We start from the raw sequence: 19,796 nt of genomic DNA on the forward strand, positions 1-19,796 counted from the left end.
TGGCCAGCACAGTCCAAATTTTCATTTAGATCTGGAGCCTCATGCACACACCGCTTTCTTAAGATCGCTTTGAACCCAATACTGACTCCCACTGTGTTTACAGTCCTTCTTGGTCTTGTGACATGTGCAAGCTGAACTTGCCCACTAGGTCGTTGCAGTTTCCCAAAGTTGGGAGGTGGTTATACTACTCTAAAGCCTCATTTTCCAGCCTCTGGGACATAAAACCATAATTTAAAAATATGAAATAGTGCCCTTGCTGGTGTGGCTCAGTGGATTGAGTACCAGTCTGCGAACCAAAGGGCTACCGGTTCAATTCCCAGTCGAATTGGGATGCAGGCCAAGTCCCCAGTACAGGGTACACGAGAGGCAACCACCCTTTGCTGTTTCTCTCCTTCTCTTCCTCCCTCCCTTCCCCTCTCTCTAAAAATAAGTAAATAAAATCTTTTAAAAATATACAAAATGGAATAGAAAAATAGCAGCCTGTCACACGTAGTAAGGGCAGGTTTTGTTTCTGGAAACTCACTGCAGGAGCACAGGACAGGGAGGTGTGTGGGTGTGCGTGTGTGCTGGGTCTTCTTGTAAACTGTCTTTATTGCTGTAGTTCATGGTCTGAATAGTTTGAACTCTGTCCTAAAGAAAAAATGTTTTTGAGTCAGCTTAGATTGTGTTCATTATAATACTACAACTTAATTATGTACACACACAAATCTGTGTATCAAGTCATTGACCTAGCTCCTGTAAAATTAATTAAATAACTACCAAAAAGCCAGTAAAATTCAAACTGACAACATCACTCTGTGAGGACGACATCAGTTTGAACCTGAAGCGCTGCTGTCAGCGTAAGCACGGCACAGACATGACACCCTGGGCTCCTTGACTTCCGCACGCCCACCTTGCAGCGTCTAGTATGGAGAGGCGCAGTCCTCCCACGCTTCTGAAGAGGTGTCATCCCTCACGGTGCACAAGTGTATCATGAGTTAATTGTGCAGAATTGAGTTGTCTTCAGTAGCCCACGCAGTTAGAGTGGTGCCACTTGGCAGTAACACGGTCGTAAACACACACACGCGCGCCCTGAGATGTGCAAGTCTGGGGTAAACAACAGCGATCTATAGTATTTGTTCATTTTTTTAAAAGATGATCTTCACAGTGAACACAAGAATAAAACGTTCTGGTAGAGAAAGCATGAGCCCCCAGGGAGAGGCCTGCAGGCGCAGGTGCTGGGCCCTATCCCTAGTCTGAGGCGCCCTGGCTGATCTTGCCACAGCAAACGCTGGGACAGCATGGATCTCAGCACTTGGGGGAGGCACGGTCAGCCTCACCCCAAACAAGACCAGTATCCTGCCTGCAGCATCTTCCCTTCTTGCTCATAAGAATATTATGTTGAAAGAAAATGTGCATTGTATACTTTTCACCTGATGTGTTCATCCAAAACCCCCGAAACAGATTTATGCAGCAGGACATGTCTCTTTGCACTCTGTGCTTGTTCCGTATGGCTACTGCTTCCCGACTGCGATAATTGTGCTGTGCGATCTTTGGTCTAGGGTTCTGTCAGGGATCAGCCTCTAATATTTCAGGATTTGCCTCTGCTCTGGGTTTTGCCCAGAGCTGCCCCCTGGCTCCTCACTCCTTTTACAAGTGTTTTTGCCAAGTCCCTCCTAACTCCGGGGTGCAGTCTGTGTGGCCTTAGGGCCTGGGCACCATTTCAGCTTTTAAGGCATCGGTGTGCTTTCTTACTCATCCCCCACCTGTCCTGGATTAAGTTTCCCTTTCACCTTCTACCTTTTCCCATTTAAGAATCTTCCTCCAAAAGAGAGAAGCCAGAGGCCATGGTGTCTTTCCGTCCCCTCCTCTCTGCCCAGGCAGGTAAAACCGCCTCTCCCCGCAGGCAGGTAGCTTTTCCTTCCTCTCTCCTAAGCGCCAAGGGCCCTCCTTTTGCCTCTGTAATATGTTTCCTGAGCCCATGCCTTCTGTGGATCACTTCTTCTACTTCTGTGACTTTCTAAATGAACTTACTCTCATAACACATTTAAGTAAATAAAATAAAGGTCTAGGGTACAGGTCAGGCTCTGCCCAGGGTCCTTTTCTTTAGTGATTTGTGAACTATAAGATGGCTTAGATTCTGTCCCCCTAAATCCACATGATTTCCATTTTACCTATATTATACTTAGAGATTAGAGATCCCCTTTATTATTTCCTAAATGTTCTTTATTTACAAAAAGTGCAATAGAGTATATTTACTGTTAGAAAATGACAAAATACAGAAAAAACAAGGATAAAAATTCTTTTAAGCAAAATTCAACCACCAAGATATAATGGTTTTTTAACATTTTAGCATGTTAAGACTTTTTCCTGTTAGGTTCATATATTAAAATATATACACATTTAAACAAAAATAGAATTCGCTCTATTTTCATTTTCATTATATTCGGTGATTAACTTCGTAGTCCTGGTGATACCTTTGGGGCCGACCAGGTGATAACATGTATGGGGCTGCGCCTATTGTCTTACATAACAGTGTGAATTCACACAAAGCAATTCCCCATGTGCTATAGAGCAATACTGGGGCCATTGGGCCTTTGTGGTAAAGGTTGATCATAAAAGACTCAAGACTTTCTCACGGAGCGGGTGCGTCCTCCTTGTCAGGGACTCTGACTGAGCGAAGCTGCCCCCCCACCCCCTCGTACTCCACCGGGCTGGCTCGGCATCGGGCTACAGCAGCAGCGCGCAGGGATTTTGGGTCAGAGCTGAGGCTTAGATGGGGGCTCCAGCCTAGCTAGGGAGAATAGGCAGTGCCTCGCAGAGAGGGCTCCAGAGGCAGCCCAGTTCAGTTACTGAAACTCCTCCTGGGAAAATCTCAGCCTTTTCGTGTTATCTCAGGCCTGATGGTGGCTGGAGGGGGCAGTCCAGGGAAGACAGGACCAGCTGTCCTCACAGCCTGGAATGGCTGAGCCTGAGGAGAGGAAGCCGGTCACCTACTGAAACAAGCTGTAGGGTGGCTAAGCTTGAGTGGGGTTAGTGTGGGGAAGGGTCGTTAGCCTCTCTTGGAGAAGCAGCAGCAAACAGACAACAAGAAGACCTGAGACCAGTTCTTTCTGAGCATCTTGGGCATTACGTTCCTTTCTCCCAGCAGATCCACAGACCAGCATGGCCGCCACTGCCGCTGTGAGTCCCAGTGACTACCTGCAGCCTGCTGCCTCCACCACCCAGGTGAGTGGGCTCTGAGCGGGCAGGGCCGCACCAGCTGGGAGGACTCCCTGATGCTGCCCTTCAGCCACAACAGACACTCACTATAAACACCCCAGGATGTGAGATGAGGGAAGGTTCAGTGATCTACTGTTTCTGAACTAAGAAACCACGGCCACTTAATCGAAGGTGCCACAGTTGGGTCAGGGGCGAAAAGCAGGATTAAACTCAAGGTCATTTCCACCAGAACCCACTGACCGACCATATAAGGAAATAGAGAATGTTTCCCCCCAGAGACTCTTTCCTTGTAGCCTCAAAAGAGCAGCCCTCCCTGGTCAGTGAAGCCATGTCCCATGCACTAGAAAACACTTTACCAGAGGGTTTGTTCCTCTTGTCGCCCCTCCCCTACTCCTTCCCTCCCTCCTTTCCTCAGCTGAAGTATCAGGGATCCCTTAATCCCTGCGACGGGCCAACAGGACTCCAAGAGCTGAGGGTGGTTCTGTGTCCCTGTTAGAAACAAGACCAGTGAGGAGTAGTCAGTTTAAGCTGCTAGGTCACCCTGTCATAGGGCTGCTTCTGGGGCGCCCCTTCCTGAGAAAGGCATTTCTCCTGAATTGCTCAATGGGGAACCCAGCAGGGAGACAGGACCACCACGGGGGAGGATGCCGGCAGCCTGCCGGCCTCAGAAGTGGGGAGGAGCCTGCCAAAGGGAGAGGCTCGGACGGACGGGTAGAGCGTGGCCGGGCAACAGGCACTCAGGCCTAACTACTCTCCTCCGCTTGGTCTTCCGCAGGACTCCCAGCCGTCTCCCTTAGCCCTGCTCGCAGCAACATGTAGCAAAATTGGGCCTCCAGCTGTTGAGGCTGCAGTGACGCCTCCTGCCCCTCCGCAGCCCACACCACGGAAGCTCGTCCCTATCAAACCTGCCCCTCTCCCTCTCAGCCCCGGCAAGAATAGCTTTGGAATCTTGTCACCCAAAGGAAACATACTTCAGATCCAGGGGTCACAACTGAGTGCATCCTATCCTGGGGGTCAGCTGGTGTTTGCTATTCAGAATCCCACCATGATCAACAAAGGGACCCGATCGAATGCCAACATCCAGTACCAGGCGGTCTCTCAGATCCAGGCGAGCAGTTCCCAGACCATCCAAGTGCAGCCTAATCTCACCAACCAGATCCAGATCATCCCTGGCACCAACCAGGCCATCATCACCCCCTCTCCGTCCAGTCACAAGCCTGTCCCCATCAAGCCAGCCCCTGTCCAGAAGTCAAATACAACTGCCAGTCCCTTGCAGAGTGGGGCCAATGTGGTGAAGCTGACAGGTGGGGGTGGCAACGTGACCCTTACTCTGCCTGTCAACAACCTCATGAGTACCAGCGACACTGGGGCCGCCACCCAGCTCCTCACTGAGAGCCCCCCAACTCCGCTGTCCAAGACTAACAAGAAAGCCAGGAAGAAGAGTCTCCCTGCCTCCCAGACCTCTGTGGCCGTGGCTGAGCAGGTGGAGACGGTGCTGATTGAGACCACAGCCGACAACATCATCCAGGCGGGAAACAACCTGCTCATCGTTCAGAGCCCTGGTGGGGGCCAGCCCGCTGTGGTCCAGCAGGTCCAGGTGGTGCCCCCCAAGGCCGAGCAGCAGCAGGTGGTGCAGATCCCCCAGCAGGCCCTGAGGGTGGTGCAGGCAGCATCTGCCACCCTCCCCACTGTCCCCCAGAAGCCCTCCCAGAACTTTCAGATCCAGGCGGCTGAGCCGACATCTACTCAGGTACCGCGCACACTCTCTGCACCTGCTTCCCTCTCCTCTTCGGCACTAACTGGCTAGCGCTCCATCCCATTCAGCTTGCTCTTGAAGATGATGCTGATGCGTCTCCCAATTTGATCTGAATGTTGGGAGTCAGTATTGCTTGGGGTGGGCAGTATGTGGCCGCTTCCGCCTAATCAGTGGATTCTCTTCAGTTCATAGGGCTGAGTACAGCTTATCTGTAGAAATCAGATGGAGCATACCTATTACCTATATTTTGGCCCTCTTTTTCTTTATGGCAGTCTTTTAGGGGGTGGGTAGGGGGCAGATACCTACTTTTTAATAATAAAGTTTGTTTTTTATTATAGAATTGCATACTCAGGACGGTAGCAAGAATGAAAAAAAATTCCAGTCAGAACCATAGAATTTGATATGAAGACAAGAAAAATGCTGATCATTGTTAATGATAAGGAAAAAAATATGCAGCAGCAGCCTATTTTTTTCTCAGAAACTGAGAAACAGTCAGTTGGAGAACAGGAACATTTAGGCTAGTCACCTGGGATGTTAATTTCAACGAGAATGCTCTTATTTTTGGTGTTTATTGAGGTGCTCTAATACTTGGCCCTGTGAGGCAGGTTTTATTTGTTGTGTGTGCCTACTAAGTGCTGGAGGTTATGCCTGGAAAACCTGGAACCCAGAGAAGTTATAAAGTATCCAGATCTCATGATATGTTGATGACAAGAGCCAGGATTCAACTCAGATTTTAAACCCTTCCACCTCAATTCATTGTCTCTTATGTGTGGCAGGAGCTACCATTAACATTGAGGGCGGTATTTTTTTTAATATGAAAAAAACAGTTCCTGCCATTGAGGAATTTGTAATCTAGTCATCTATAGAGAGGACCGAGGCTTCACAGTGAGTCACAGGAGGAAGTTGGGCAATCTCCTGGGTGGAGAAGTGCCCTTGTGTTTGAGCTGTGGCCATGGAAGTCACGAGAGCCGCCCTCAAGTGCCTCCTCCCTCCTGGCGTACTACGTATTGCCAAGTGATTTTCTCTAAATTCTTTAATTTACTTATTACAATACCTGTGAGGTTCCATTATCAAACCTACCTTGCAGCCGAAGAACTAGGTGAAGACACCCTCACAGGTGCACGCATCCTCTGCAGTGGCTCCCCTCCCTTTCCTGAGGTTCTGTGTCTTAAGATTGACGGAGGCAGGGCCTAAACCCAGGGCTTCCTAAGGAAATAATCGTACAGGTGCAGAAAGCTTTAGCCACAGCGTTATTTCTTAATGACGACATAAGTTTTCCATTATCCTGAGGTGGGAGTCTATTACACAACTAATACCCTGTTAACTATATACCTAGGCTGTTTCCAACCATAGAGCTAAGTAAATTCTTCAAAGTAAGTCAAAGGATCTGCACATTTTTAAAAAATGTATTGTTTTCTGTATCAGAGATGGTAAGTCCACAGCCCTCAGGTCAAATCTGGCCCACCCATCTGTTTTTATAAAGTTTAAGACACGACCATTTATGTTTAGACATGCCCGTTCGTGCAGCATTTGCACTACATGGTGGAGACCTCATGGCCTGCAAGGCCCCCAAAATACTTACTGCCTGCCCTTGACAGGAAAAGTTCACTGATCCCTGCTCTACATTGTGAACAAAAAGCTTTCTAGTAACAGAAACTTCAGATACACAGAAAATAGCAATGATTTGCAAAAGGGCACATATCAGAAAACTGGAAATGAAATTTGTATGTTGAGATGACATGAGATTTGTTTTCTTGCTCTTAACTGAGAAACACAGTCCTAAATAATTTAGGAATCAATAACCCCTGTCACAAACACAGCAGGGATATTTTTTTTTTTTTTTTTACAAAGGACTTTTCCCCTGAATCATTTGCGCATAAGTTGCCACCAAATGCTTTGTAGAAGTGTGTAATTCTTACACACACAGACATTTTACACAACAATACAACCATCAAGCGTCGGAGATTAGCAGTGAAACACACTAATGTCTTAATTCAGAGACCCCAGTCAGGTCTCACTACTTTTCCCAATAATTCCTTTGTGGCAAAAATTTCCCATCCAGTACCACACATTGCGTTTTATCATCACGTCTCCTTAGACTCTTTTGATCTGGAACAGTGCCTCAGTCTTTACAAGCTGCAGGCAGTTTATTTTGTAGAATGTCCCTCAGTTTAGGTTTATGTGATGTTTTCTCAAGACTAGATGCAGGTTGTGGGTTTCTGCTTGTCCCCCCTCGCCCAGGAATATCACTTTGAGGCTGTGTAAATATCCCATTCCTCATTAGACTTTTGCCCCCTTGTTTTGGTATCTTTTACTATGATAGAGATTTTTAAAATTAACTTTTTATTGTAGTTTATATTTACAGAAAGGCTGCAGTCGTAGGACAGTATATGTGTCACCTGGCTTCCCCCATTGTTAAACATCTTCCATTGCCAGCACCTTTGTCAAAACCAAGGAACTAACACTGAACATTACTGTTAACTAAACTGCCAGACTAGTTTGGGATGTTACTGGTTTTTCCATTAATGCCCTCTTTCTGTTCCATATATCATGCATCATTCATATATATATATATTCATATATATATTCATATATATATATTCATATATATATATATATATATCTCTCTCTCTCTCTCTCTCTCTCCCCAAGAGTTTTTACCAAGACCTCTAACTCCCACCGAATACCACAGGGTTCGTTCTAGTTTTCTCCCTTTCCCTATTTGTAACTCTCTTCTCTGACAGTGAGAATCCTCACTCCCATTACCCTTAATATATTTCCTTCCTGGGTCAATTCCTGTGCATGTAACCAGTCTCCCACGGCTGTCGCAGCTCTCCCATGCCCTTGTCCCATCAGGCTCTAACATGCATATTTTTAAGGTTTTTGACACATATTCCCAAATTTCCCTCCAGCAAGCCTAGACGGCTCACTGCACACTCCCACTCCTAACGCACGAGTGAGTGCCTGTTTCCCTGCTGTCTCACCGACAGTAAGCATTGTATTTTATTTTTCCATCTTTGCCAGTCTGAATAGGAGAAACCTTTTTCTCCAAATTGAGCTGTTTTCATTCATTTCATGGCGACTGCATCTTTTCTGAGGTCATCATTTAGTGGCCTTATGCTTCTCCAGTTCTGAGATTTGGCATTTCTCTTTTTCCCTGCAAAATAAATGAAATGTTTGGTTTCAAATCAACAGTCGCCATTTGCCAGCGTAGCTTAGGAATGCCGGCAGCCCTTCGTTGGCCGGCGGCAAGTACGTGGTTCGGCTTGGGCTAGTCTGAGGGGGCTTGGGCAGACAGGGGGGCACTCCCACCACTCCTTTGGGCAGGGAGACGACACTGCACTCACGGAAAGGTGCCGGGAGCCTGGTTTCAACGGGGACACTGACTTCTTCCTTGTGGCCCCTCCAGGTCTACATCCGTACGCCTTCCGGTGAGGTGCAGACAGTCCTGGTCCAGGACAGCCCCCCAGCAACGGCCGTGACCACCTCTACCACCACTTGTAGCAGCCCTGCCTCCCGTGCTCCCCATCCGAGCGGGACCAGCAAAAAGCACTCGGCGGCAATACTCCGGAAAGAGCGTCCCCTGCCAAAGATCGCCCCTGCCGGGAGCATCATCAGCCTGAATGCAGCGCAGCTGGCGGCGGCGGCTCAGGCCATGCAGACCATCAACATCAATGGTGTGCAGGTCCAGGGTGTCCCTGTCACCATCACCAACACCGGCGGTAAGAGGCAGCCCCTGGGCCAGGGCGTGGGTAGTGTGTCTGTACACCCCTCCCATGGCAACTGTGGGCAAGCCCCGTGCTTCCCAGTAACAGCAGGGAGGATACTGCCTGACACTTGCCTCATCCCTCCCAGCTTACAAACATGTCCACTTGGTCCTTATGGTAGCCCTGTGAGGCAGTTTAAGATGTATGTTGGCCGAGACTGGTGTGGTGCAGTGGGTTGGACATCATCCAGCAGACCAAAAGATAGCCTGTTCCACTCCCAGTCAGGGCGCAGGCCTGGGTTGTGGGCCAGGTCCCCGGTTGGAGGCATGTGAGAGGTAACCGATCGATGTTTCTCTCCCTCCTTCCCCCCCTCTCTAAAAATAAATAAAATCTTTAAAAAATAAAAAAAGAATGTACGTTGGCCCCACTTGACAGCTGAAGACTTTGAATATGGTGGAGAAAATAAGATATGCTCAGGAAAACTCTCTAGCTAACACACAAATGCATGTTAGTTTGATAGAGACCATAGACAGATGTTCAAGGGAGGCCCTGGGTAGAAAAACTTGAAGGGAGGCTTCCAGAATGAGCAAAGCCTTGCATTAAGGTTGGAAAGAAAGGAGGGAGCCTTTGGCAGTGGGAATACCTTGTGTTTCACTTTAGTTGAGTAGGAATATGTGGTAATACTTACAGTATGAAAGCAGCCTTGCAAATCATCAAAGGAACATTGTAGCTCCCTGGCAAAAATGGTTCCTTGCCTTGCCTTTACCTAGGTGAAGGGCCCTTTCCAGGGCAGTGGCCTCTTAAACCAGCAGAAGGTCGGTGACACTCCCCTGCTTTGAAAGGCTTTATGCAAGTCCTAAAGGTCTTGATTTTTTCCAAAGCCCTTAGAGCTGTTTTCTTACTCTTACTAACAAAAATCAGACTTTCCTGAGAGCAGAGCTGGTATCTCACAAGGGTCTAAGACTGGAGGAAGTTCTGTAAGAAACACTCCTCCAGACAACCCGAGACAAGACCCTTCCCAGTTCACACATGTGGGCAGCCCCTGACAGCGGATTCAGCCGGTGTGGTGAAGTAGCACTGACTCTGAAGTCAGCTGCCTGGGTTCAGATCGGAGTTCTGCCACTTACTAGTTGTGTGACCTTGATACGTTATTGAGCCTCAGTTTCTTCAACAGTGAAAGGAGGATAATAGTACCTGTTTTGTAGGATTATGAAGGTTGAAGGAATTTATACATTTAAAGCCTCTCAAATGGTATCTGGCATATAACAGGCTCTCAAAAGCATTCACTGCTGCGGTCCATCCCGATCATGTGCAGAAGGGGAGGAGGGTGTCAGGCTCCCTCCTCTGCGCCCTCAGGCTTCTCACTGCAACCATGCCCTCCTGCTCCCCACAGGGCAGCAGCAGCTGACGGTGCAGAACGTTTCTGGGAACAACCTGACCATCAGCGGGCTGAGCCCCACCCAGATCCAGCTGCAGATGGAGCAGGCCCTGTCCGGGGAGGCCCAGCCTGGGGAGAAGCGGCGCCGCATGGCCTGCACATGTCCCAACTGCAAGGACGGGGACAAGAGGTAATTGGAGCCGTACTGGCAGCCTGGCACGTGCCCTGTTCCCCAAGCCCCTTTCTGGGACACAGATCGAGAGGGGACAAGGTAGCAGCTCCACGCCACCAGCCCCCTCACCTCTCCTGTGCTCTTCGTCCTGCCCCGCCTCCCACCTCCACCCCACACTCCTCCTCCCATTCCCTCCACTGCGCTCTCCATTCCCAGGTCTGGAGAGCAGGGCAAGAAGAAGCACGTATGCCACATCCCCGACTGCGGCAAGACTTTCCGGAAGACATCCTTGCTACGGGCCCACGTGCGCCTGCACACTGGGGAGCGGCCCTTTGTCTGCAACTGGTTCTTCTGTGGAAAGAGGTTCACACGGAGTGACGAACTCCAGCGGCACGCCCGCACCCACACAGGTCTGTGTCCGTCCCCAGCGGCACGCTCCCGCCCAGACCGGCCTGCCCCCATCCCCCCATCGCCCTCAGCAGCATTAAGGTTCCTGGCCCTGCTGAGGAACCGCTACACTGAGCAAGAGCTGCAGACTCTCTTCTTGGGTCCAGGCCTCCCCCAGGAAATGCTCTTAGGCCGTTCCTTTATCACAGTGTTTCCCAAAGCGAATTGATGCGTTTCCCAACGCAGCCTTGATGCCTTCTTCCGTAGCCGCGCAGTTACTTATTTCACAAGCACTGACATAGTACGCCCGGCACGGTACTGCGCACTTCACAGGTCGACTGCTTTGACCCTCATAACAGCTGTGTGGGGCGGATGCTTCGATGGTGTCCATCTTACAGAGGCACAGCGAGGTGGCCAGGTCACGCAGCTCGTGACCGGTGCAGGCGGGGTCAGCTGCGGGCCTTCTGGACCCTAAGTCCATGCCGTTAATTGCTTCCCCACACCTCCTCTCTCACGGTCACCTCCTGAAATCATTTCACTGTTTTTACTCATTTATATCCAATTAATGTCAGTATTATTTTTGACATCACAAGTTTGATGTCACGTGTGCTTCTCCTTTTGGGGGGCTGGGATAATGTCTGTGAACAGGCTTTGTGAGTGACGGGCATCTCCTCTTCCTAGGGGACAAACGCTTCGAGTGTGCCCAGTGTCAGAAGCGCTTCATGAGGAGTGACCACCTCACCAAACATTACAAGACCCACCTGGTTACAAAGAACTTGTAAGGCCCACTGAGGCAGGAGGCCTCGAAGACGCAGTCCCTCTGGTGTCCGCCTGGGTCCCGGGTGGAAAGGAGGCCCACTGCTGCCCTGGGCCCGCCCCCAGCCCCTCCCCCTTGTTTTGCAACTGTCCCCACCGGAAGGGGCCCTGCTGCCCCACACACGCCTCCTTCTGAAGCCCTTGGCTCTGCCCTGGCCCTTCCCTCTCACCAGACCGTGGACACTGGCTATGCCCAATGAGACGTTCTAAACCAGGACGAGTGGGAACCTTTATTTCCAAAGGAAAAACATGAATTTCACTCCGTCGAGGAGCAAAGTGAGCCCCCCCACCCTGTAACACTGCCCAAGTCGCATCATTGTGCCATGCCCTTCTCTCCGCGCCTCCCTGGCCCCTCAGCCACCTCGGGTGTCCCAGGCCCTGCACCCAGGGCACCACTGGCACCCATCTCCCGCGGCGCCCAAGCGGCCGCCTTCACTCCACACACCCGGCCCTGCCACGACTCTTCTCCAGCACATTCCAACTTTCTATTTAAAGATAAAGCTACCCACGGACTCCCCGATCCCCTTTTTCTATGGAGAACGTTGCCTTATACTCTACTTCAGATAATGAACACTGTGTATTGTGTGTGCTTTAAAGACGTTTTATTTAATTGCTCCCTGTCCTTGTTACTCACCTCCCCCATGCCTGCTTTCAGTTTAGGGTTTTGGGGGGCAATGATGAGCATACGGATTTTTTTCTCACTCTAGCAATTCTCTTTTCTAAACGACACAGCATTTCAACTCGAATTTAAATTCAGATAAAACCAACTTCACATCCTGAACCTTTCTGCTCTCCCTTCATCTCACCCACCGCTACCGGCCCCAGCTCTAGTTATGTACAGTGTATATTGTATAATAGACAATTGTGTCTACTACATGTTTAAAAACATATTGCTTGTTATTTTTGAGGCTTTTAAATTAAACAAAATCCAACTTTATTTTTAGTTGTAACTGCTTGAGGTATGTTTTATGATTGACAGATTTGTTATCCTTTATTAACAATGTACTTTGTTGTTCAGCATTGGGCTGACAAAACTTTTTCTTGCTAATAAATTTAGTTGCCTGAGGCAAAATCTGCAACTTGGCAGCATAGCTTCCTTTGTCTTTGCCCTCAGAGAGCTCAGAGAGGGGGTTCAGGGGAGGGAACCCCGGCTGCCCAGAACGACCCGCCCTGGGACCAAGGCGGGACCTTGCTCTCCCGACCCGAAAGGGACCTCAGCAGCACAGACCTCAGGGCATTTGCATGAGCGTCCAGAGCACCTGGGTGGGACCTCCAGGGGGACGGGACACAGCGTAGGTGTCCCTGCTTTGTTCTATAACCCAGATCAGAGCAGGCACACCCTGCCTAGACTCAAGTCACAGCAATGTCTTCCTCCAGCAGACTTCTTCCACTCAACTCTAACCCCTGGAAAAAGGCTTTGATCTCAGAGCCTGCTAGCAAGAAGCATGGGCGAGAGGGCCAGAGGGGCTTGGCTCAGCCACTTCCAGAAGGAGAAAACGAAATTCCCCAAGGGGCCACGGTCCCTTCCCAGGGCAGAGGGCCTCACTGGGAACCCACCTCCACCCAAGGGATTCTGCTTTCCTTCTGCCCCTCACCCCAGCACCAGGGAGAGCAGCAAGCCAATTTTGGGTTTAGCAAGTGCTGCAGATTGGACATTTTGGCGCAGACCTTTTTGGGGAGCAGAGCTATTAAGGAGGTCAGGGTTGCGATGTTAGGTTGGAGCTAACTCAGGCACTGACAGGGGCCTGAGCATCTGGGTGCTCAGTCCTTCTCAGAGAGGCCAGTCCTTCTCAGGCAGAGCATCTGTGCTCTCCTTACAATGACAATGCCTTTCACTCACCTCGAAGGACACACCCAGGGTCGCTGTTCAGAGCAGGAGCGGTGAGGCTGTGTGTGCACTGTGCGCTATCCATTCCGTTGCTCTTTCTTTTGTCACCACGGGCCTGCATTTGCAAGCAAACAGCTTTTCCTTAAAGCCAGTCCACTCTCACACCAGCTAAAGAAAGAAAAGGGAGATGGGTCTCAGAAGGATCACAGATTTTCTGCCCTTGACTCCTTCCTCGTTAACGGGAAGGAAGACCCGAGACCCATCCTACCCATCCTCAAGTCCTTCGGGTGATACCAGGCCAACAGCTGGATCTGCCCTGGCATAGACACCTCTTAACGAGCCCATCAGCCCTACATCTTATCACTGCACTGGCAGGTGGAAGACTAGGCATATTTCTCTCTTCCTCACGCACAGATTGTGCGACTGCAAAACTGCCTTGCTGAATCCTGAATCGGGATCAGTAGAGACAAGGGGGACAATAACAATGGACCTCTTTCTCCCACGTTCCCCATTGGCTTTCCTGAGAACTGATTCCAAGTCACCTGCTTCAAGTCGACCTGACTCCGCAGCACCCCGGGGAAATGAGGGTGCCAGCCCCCAATGTGCAGATGAGTGCGGACACTCAGGATGTCCCTCTCCAGTGTTTTTGGTTCCATGTGATGCCTGGCCATCTCTGCTGCCTATGGGATGCCTGAATTAGGAAGGGGGCAAGAGAATGTGCTCTGCCTAGCCCAGGAGATGGCATGAGGGCAGAATGCAGAGAACCTGGTGGCAAATTAACCCTCATCTGCTGTAACTCCTAATTTACTTGTGAGTTGCAGGGAATGGGGACAGTTGGTGCAATGCCACCCAAGCTCACCCCAGGCCAGACCCCACCACCCAGGACACCTGATGGGTCCTGGTTGAAATTTGGGGGCAGGCTATGCCCAACAGCTTGACAGTGCGAGGCCATGCAAGCCCAAGTTCCATCCCCGGGGTCATCTGCGCCAAAGCCACCCCCACGCCCGCACCTGGCTGCTCAGTGATCCCAGCAGCTCTTTGATCCCGGATCTTAGGATCACAAGCTGGAAAGAAAAGGGGGCTGGGGAAGTTCCCCCATACTGAAGGCAAATCCAAGCAAAGTACCTTTTTTAAAAAAAATCAACACATAGAACTCAGGCTTCCTTCAAACTACTCAGTCCATTTTTACAGTCAGCTTTTGAGGGCCCTTTGAGGCCCCATGCGAGTAGGGTGATGGGGGCCGCCTGCAGCATCTCAGGTACCGGGACCTGTCAGGGGCTCCTGGCTCACGGATGTGGCTGTGGCCTACGTGGTGGTGGGGTCCAGGGAACCTGAGTCAGGGTGAGACACTATCTCAGGACAGAGACCTCCTGCGACCTGACTAAGGTCTAAGGTCTCCGGGGCGGGGATAAAGCCATGAAAAGAACTACCGTAATCTCAGGAGAGGTGGCAGCTGGATTTCCTAGGGCAGGGGTGGAAGAGGCAGGAAGTGAGCCTGAGAAGATGGAATAAAGAGCAGGGGTGTGCGCGAAAACCATGGTGGGAAACGGCAGAGAATCGGGGCTGGAGAGGAGAGTCACACACCTACCTGCTCATCAGGACCCCAGGCAAGAGGAAAGGAGAAATGACCACAGGGCAGGCCAAAAGCAAGGACCAACTGGATTCCTCGATGAAACTATGAAGCCACCAGATCATATCCTTCGGGCCTGCCTGGGAACCCGCCACCAGACCTCCTTCTTCCTCTGCCTGTGGCTCATGCGTTAACTACCAAGGCAGCCAATGCCAGGACTGAGACTGATGCCTTCCGACCTCACTCAGGTCAGGCCCTGGCTCGTGTGGTTCAGCGGATTGAGGGCCAGCCTGAAAACCAAAGGGTCGCCGGTTCCATTCCCAGTCAGAGCACATGCCTGCGTTGCAGACTAGGTTCCCAGTAGGTGGAGTGTGAGAGGCAACCACACATTGATGTTTCTCTCCTTCTCTTTCTCCCTCCCTTAGCCTCTCTAAAAATAAATAAATAACATCTTAAAAAAAAAAAAAAAGACCAAAATACTCGATGCAGTTTGGGAAAGCTTAACATCCCTCCAGCCAATTGGACACTAAGAACACTTGACCTGACTCCCACCAGGTGCAAAAAAACCCCCAAGCCCCACGCACAATGTCTAGTACCTGGCTACAGACTGGCTTAACACATGACAGGTTAGCATTTCCTGGCTGGCATGTCGAGAAGGAGCCATACAAAGTCAGTGATGTGGTCAATCCCATGAAGAGGCTTCTAATGGGGAATGTGTATGAAAACCATGGGATGTACTTGCAGAGAGATCCATGAGCACATGCAAGGACCACGTGAGCAGTCAACCCCATAACCACAGGCAGGACGCTCGGGTAAAAGTCAACCTCCTCTGCATCCCTCTTCTGGGCCCTCCGATAACCATACTTGGGACTCAGGCATCTGTTGGCAGAGCATCAAGTGTGTCCTGAGTTCACCCCAAGGCTGGGCCTAAGGGTCCAAGCACATACCCGCCCCCTCCACCCCCAGCCTGCCATCAGCCTCCTGGAAAGCTGGGCACTGTATCACCAGCATCATTCCCATCCTCCTGGGCCTCTCCCCTCCCCCACAGTCCTCCTTAACTCTGCCAGACCCTCTGCCCTTCTCAGACATTCTCATCCTCCCTCGTGGCTTCAGGTGCCACTTCGGTGGCTTGCGACACCTAAACTGGTTTCATTAGCCCAGACTTCTATGTGAAGCCCCAGGCTTGATTACCTAACCCAACCACACGTAGTGTCCCATAAACCCTCACACTCCAGAGGCCCGATAGTGACCTCATTGCTCCCCCGAACTGCCTCCTCCAACAGGCTGCGCTGCAATGCACAGCACCACCGAGTCGCCTAAAGTCCTCCTGGCGAGCCAATCGCCTCCTCTGCGTCTCGGCCCACCCGCGAACTCGGGCCCCGGGTCCTGCTTCCCTGTAGACAGCACTGCAGTCTTGACCTCCCTTGCCCACTATCCATGTGATCACCAGGTCCCAAAACTCGATCACTGTGCTATAACTGAAATATATAATCCAATCAAACAATTAGACTAAAAGACTATTTCAGAACATAAATGTAAAGCATTGGAAGAAAACAAGCAAAGCCTAGTCCCCAGGCCCACCCACAGCCTCTTTGTTTCACATGGAGAAACAGTGTGCCTTTCTGTACAATGAAATGTTGCAGTGTATTTTCTATTCAACTAAGATTCTCTCAAGAAAAGATTAATAAATTTACAAAGCTGGGGGGAAGGGTGGCAAAATATTTAATGAAAAGCAGTAACAATAAAAATTTTAATTCTCCCGCACAGGCAAAACAAACAAACAAACAAACAAAAAAACCTCTGCTGAGGTTACAGCAGTAGAGGCACAGCCAGCGGGCATGGCCCCCCTTCCTTTTGCTCTGTGGGCTGCTTTGTGATCCAGACACCAAATCCCACTAGGCAGAAAAGCACAACAAAGCCTACTTCTTATATTCAAGACGAAGGGGAAAATATTAAAAGGCAACCAGTTCCAAGCTTCCTCACTCATTGCCAAGGATGGGAGAGGCTGTTGGAATCTACTTTTTCTCCTCATCTGGTCTTTAAAAAACAAGATTTAGACACTGTTTGGACAACAGCACAGGATAAAAAAGAATCGTGTAAAAGCCTCACCCGAGCCACCTGCCTGGTCTTCGGCTGGCACGCGCGAGCCCCTGCCCAAGTGCCCGGCCTGTGATCTCACCACCGGTACAAGCAGGATCACACTGCTCCCAGTATCCCCAACACGCCTGGACTGGACTCTTGTTCCCGCTTCCTAGCGTGCCCCCTCCACTGTCTATCTGGCAAACATGTACTTACTCAGACAGATCAAATGTCTGCTCCCTTTACAGAAGCTTTCCTTCCTTTTCGCTCCCACACCTTCAAAGGAGTACCTGTAACTCCAGCTCACAGATCTGCTTCCCCCTGCAGACTGCAAATACCTGTGGGCAGGAACCATGTCATCTTGGTATGCTCACACCTAGCTCAGCACCTGCTCCAAAAGAAGTCTTTAACGAATGTCAACTGAGTGAATAAACATCTATACAGTTGACCCTTGAACAATGTGGCTTTGAACTGCACGGGTCCACTTACACATGGATTTTTTTCCAATACGGTTTATGTATTTTCTCTTCCGTATGATTTTCTCAATAATTTTTAAAACTTTTTTCTAAGAACACAGCATCTAATACATGTAACATGTAAAATATGAGGGGAACAGAACCCCCCCCCCAAAAAAAAAAACCAGAATTATCTTTTGGAAGGCAGGCTCCTTGTAGCACAGGCTTCCCCCACTAGGGGAGTGTTCTAGGAACCCAGCTGTACCAGTGCACCAGCTGGCGCTGTTTGTGAGCGGCTGTGTTCAGCTTCAGTGAATTTTTTTTTGAAGACTCTTGCCACAATATTGCCCATGTCATGATGGGTGATTTATGAGCTCATTTGCCCACACGTTGCTGAGTGTTCTGCACTTTTTGACTAAAACTGGCATGATCCCCCGTGACCCCTCTGAGGTCACCCAATCTTGCCCCAGATAACTTGTTTTTGTTTCCCTGGATGAAAAAAGTCCTCAAAGGGAACATTTTGCCAATATGGAAGGGGTGAAACAAAAATGGCACAAGCCTAAAAGCCATCAAAATCGATGAGTTCAAACACCGTTTTGAGCAGTGGAAAAAACATCTTGATAGGTGTATCGCATCAAATGGAGAGTACTTTGAAGGTGGCTGAAGTTTAAACATAAAAGAATAAATACACAATTTTTTATAAATAAATTCCAGCATTTTCAGGGGTCCCCCCATGTACATGGTAATCAAGTGTTTATGTTATTGGTAAAGCTTCTGGTCAACAGTAGGCTACTTACTGGGAGTTAAGTTTTGGGGGAGTCAAAAGTTATATGGGAATTTTCAACTGGGGAGGGGCCCGCGGCTCTAAACCTTGCGTTGTTCAAAGTCAACTGTACTGAGCTCCTGGCTTTTAAGCAAACCACTCAAATGGTCCTGGTCTCGGTGCCCTGGAATCCTGGATCCAGGGTAGCATAGCCCAGGAATGCTAAGAGTAAGGACCCATGAACAAAACCATCTGAGCTGAAGGGCGCAAATTACTACTTACACAGATTTAAGTACAAGTGCTTGAGAGGAGGGGAAGACAATAATGTTCATATGTGGAAAAACGACCTCAACAAGAAAGAAAGTCCAGTCAACTCTCATGTTCATGGAGGAAAACAATGCAGCAAAAAATTCCAACCAGTGGAGACTCCATCGGTCGACGTTATTAAGCTTTGAGACATGTATTATTTCTTTGCAGAAAATCTGTCTTCCAGATTCTATTTGATCAAGCTAGGTGCACATGATAAAGGGTGTCAGGTATCTAATGTAGGACTTTATGAAGCTTAGCTGTAATGCAGACACCTGGGCAGAGCAGGCAGTTCCCTTACCTGGCACAGTCCTGAGGTGCCTGCCTAGATGGCTCCTGCAGTTGGCCTTCCTGATGATGGTAGAAACCAGGACTACAGAGAGGCTTTGACCCATGGCCGCCCGAGCAAGGTCAAAGCTGGGATGGGCACTTGCAGGTTTCCCACTTCTCAGCCCCGCATCTGACATCCTGGAAGAGGCTTTGCACAGCCACTTACTCTCCTATGCCCTCCGTTAGGGTTGGCATTGACCAAGGTACTGGACCCCAACCACCTGAGAAGGGCAAAATGTGAGAAAGGGGAAACTCAGCAAGGAGGGGGAGGGTCCAGGGGAGGCGGGCCAGAGGCAGCCTTTCCATCTACCTGAGCACCGACTAGTCTGCTCCACCGTGAGAGGGGGAGCCATGAGCAAAGGGAGCAGCAGGCTCTCTCCTGAAGGAAATGAGGCCGGAGAGAGGGGGTTCAGAGCTGGAAGAGGAATATGACTCTGGTCTGGGAATAGCTTGATCCTAAATTTCCCTCTTTCCCTTTCACAGCCAGCTGCCTTCCTTCTCACACCACAGTCTCTTTCTAACCCCACCGCCCACCCCCCACCCCCAAAAACAACACATCCACACGACTACACAGCACCTATTTGGAAGGATCACAAGTCACTTCAACCTCTCCCACTCTCGAACCCCGACTTCTTCCCCCCACCCAGATGGCCCCTTTCTCCGTGTCTCCCCATCATCTTGCCTCAGGGTCTGACCCTTAATTCCATTTCCTTTTGTCTTTCCCAAGCCACCAGGCTCCCTTCTAGGGAGCACTTCCTGCAGTAAGCTCGTTTTTAGGCACCTACCAGAGGCCAGCCACCTAATACCGATCACTCTCCCCAAGCTGCCTGCGGCTCATCCCCCGACCCCAGCTTGGGCCGCAGCAGTCCCTCCGTCTTTAACAAACCTCCACGTGCGTATTAACGGCGGTGACAGAATTTCCTTCTCTCCCTGCTCCGGCCCCCCGAGGCGCCGCCCATTGGCCCCTGGGTTCCCCTATTCTCGCTCTAATTGGCCTCGTTTTGGAAAACTGAGACCAATGGTCTCCCAGTGCCCGGCTCCCTCCTCC

General features: G+C 50.1%; 1 protein-coding gene and 1 long non-coding RNA gene across 2 annotated transcripts; one reads left to right on the forward strand and one right to left on the reverse strand.

Annotated features, from left to right (window-relative positions):
- Nucleotides 1-3,126: 3,126 nt before the first annotated feature.
- On the forward strand, nucleotides 3,127-12,473 carry SP2 (Sp2 transcription factor). The gene is made up of 6 exons (XM_054585337.1): nucleotides 3,127-3,207; nucleotides 3,977-4,951; nucleotides 8,367-8,679; nucleotides 10,058-10,232; nucleotides 10,431-10,624; nucleotides 11,283-12,473. The coding sequence occupies exons 1-6, from the start codon at nucleotides 3,145-3,147 to the stop codon at nucleotides 11,381-11,383; spliced, it is 1,821 nt and encodes a 606-aa protein (XP_054441312.1). The 5' UTR covers nucleotides 3,127-3,144; the 3' UTR covers nucleotides 11,384-12,473.
- Nucleotides 7,926-19,685, reverse strand: LOC129080101 (uncharacterized). Its single transcript, XR_008530156.1, has 3 exons — nucleotides 19,635-19,685; nucleotides 13,258-13,413; nucleotides 7,926-8,114 (listed from the first exon to the last, which is right to left on the reverse strand). It is a non-coding gene; the product is annotated as an uncharacterized LOC129080101 (long non-coding RNA).
- Nucleotides 19,686-19,796: the final 111 nt, after the last annotated feature.

The sequence above is a fragment of the Pteronotus mesoamericanus genome, unplaced genomic scaffold (genome assembly GCF_021234165.1).
Source record: "Pteronotus mesoamericanus isolate MK-2021 breed Mesoamerican mustached bat unplaced genomic scaffold, CSHL_Meso_final contig_84, whole genome shotgun sequence".
In the NCBI taxonomy this organism is placed as follows: Eukaryota; Metazoa; Chordata; class Mammalia; order Chiroptera; family Mormoopidae; genus Pteronotus; species Pteronotus mesoamericanus.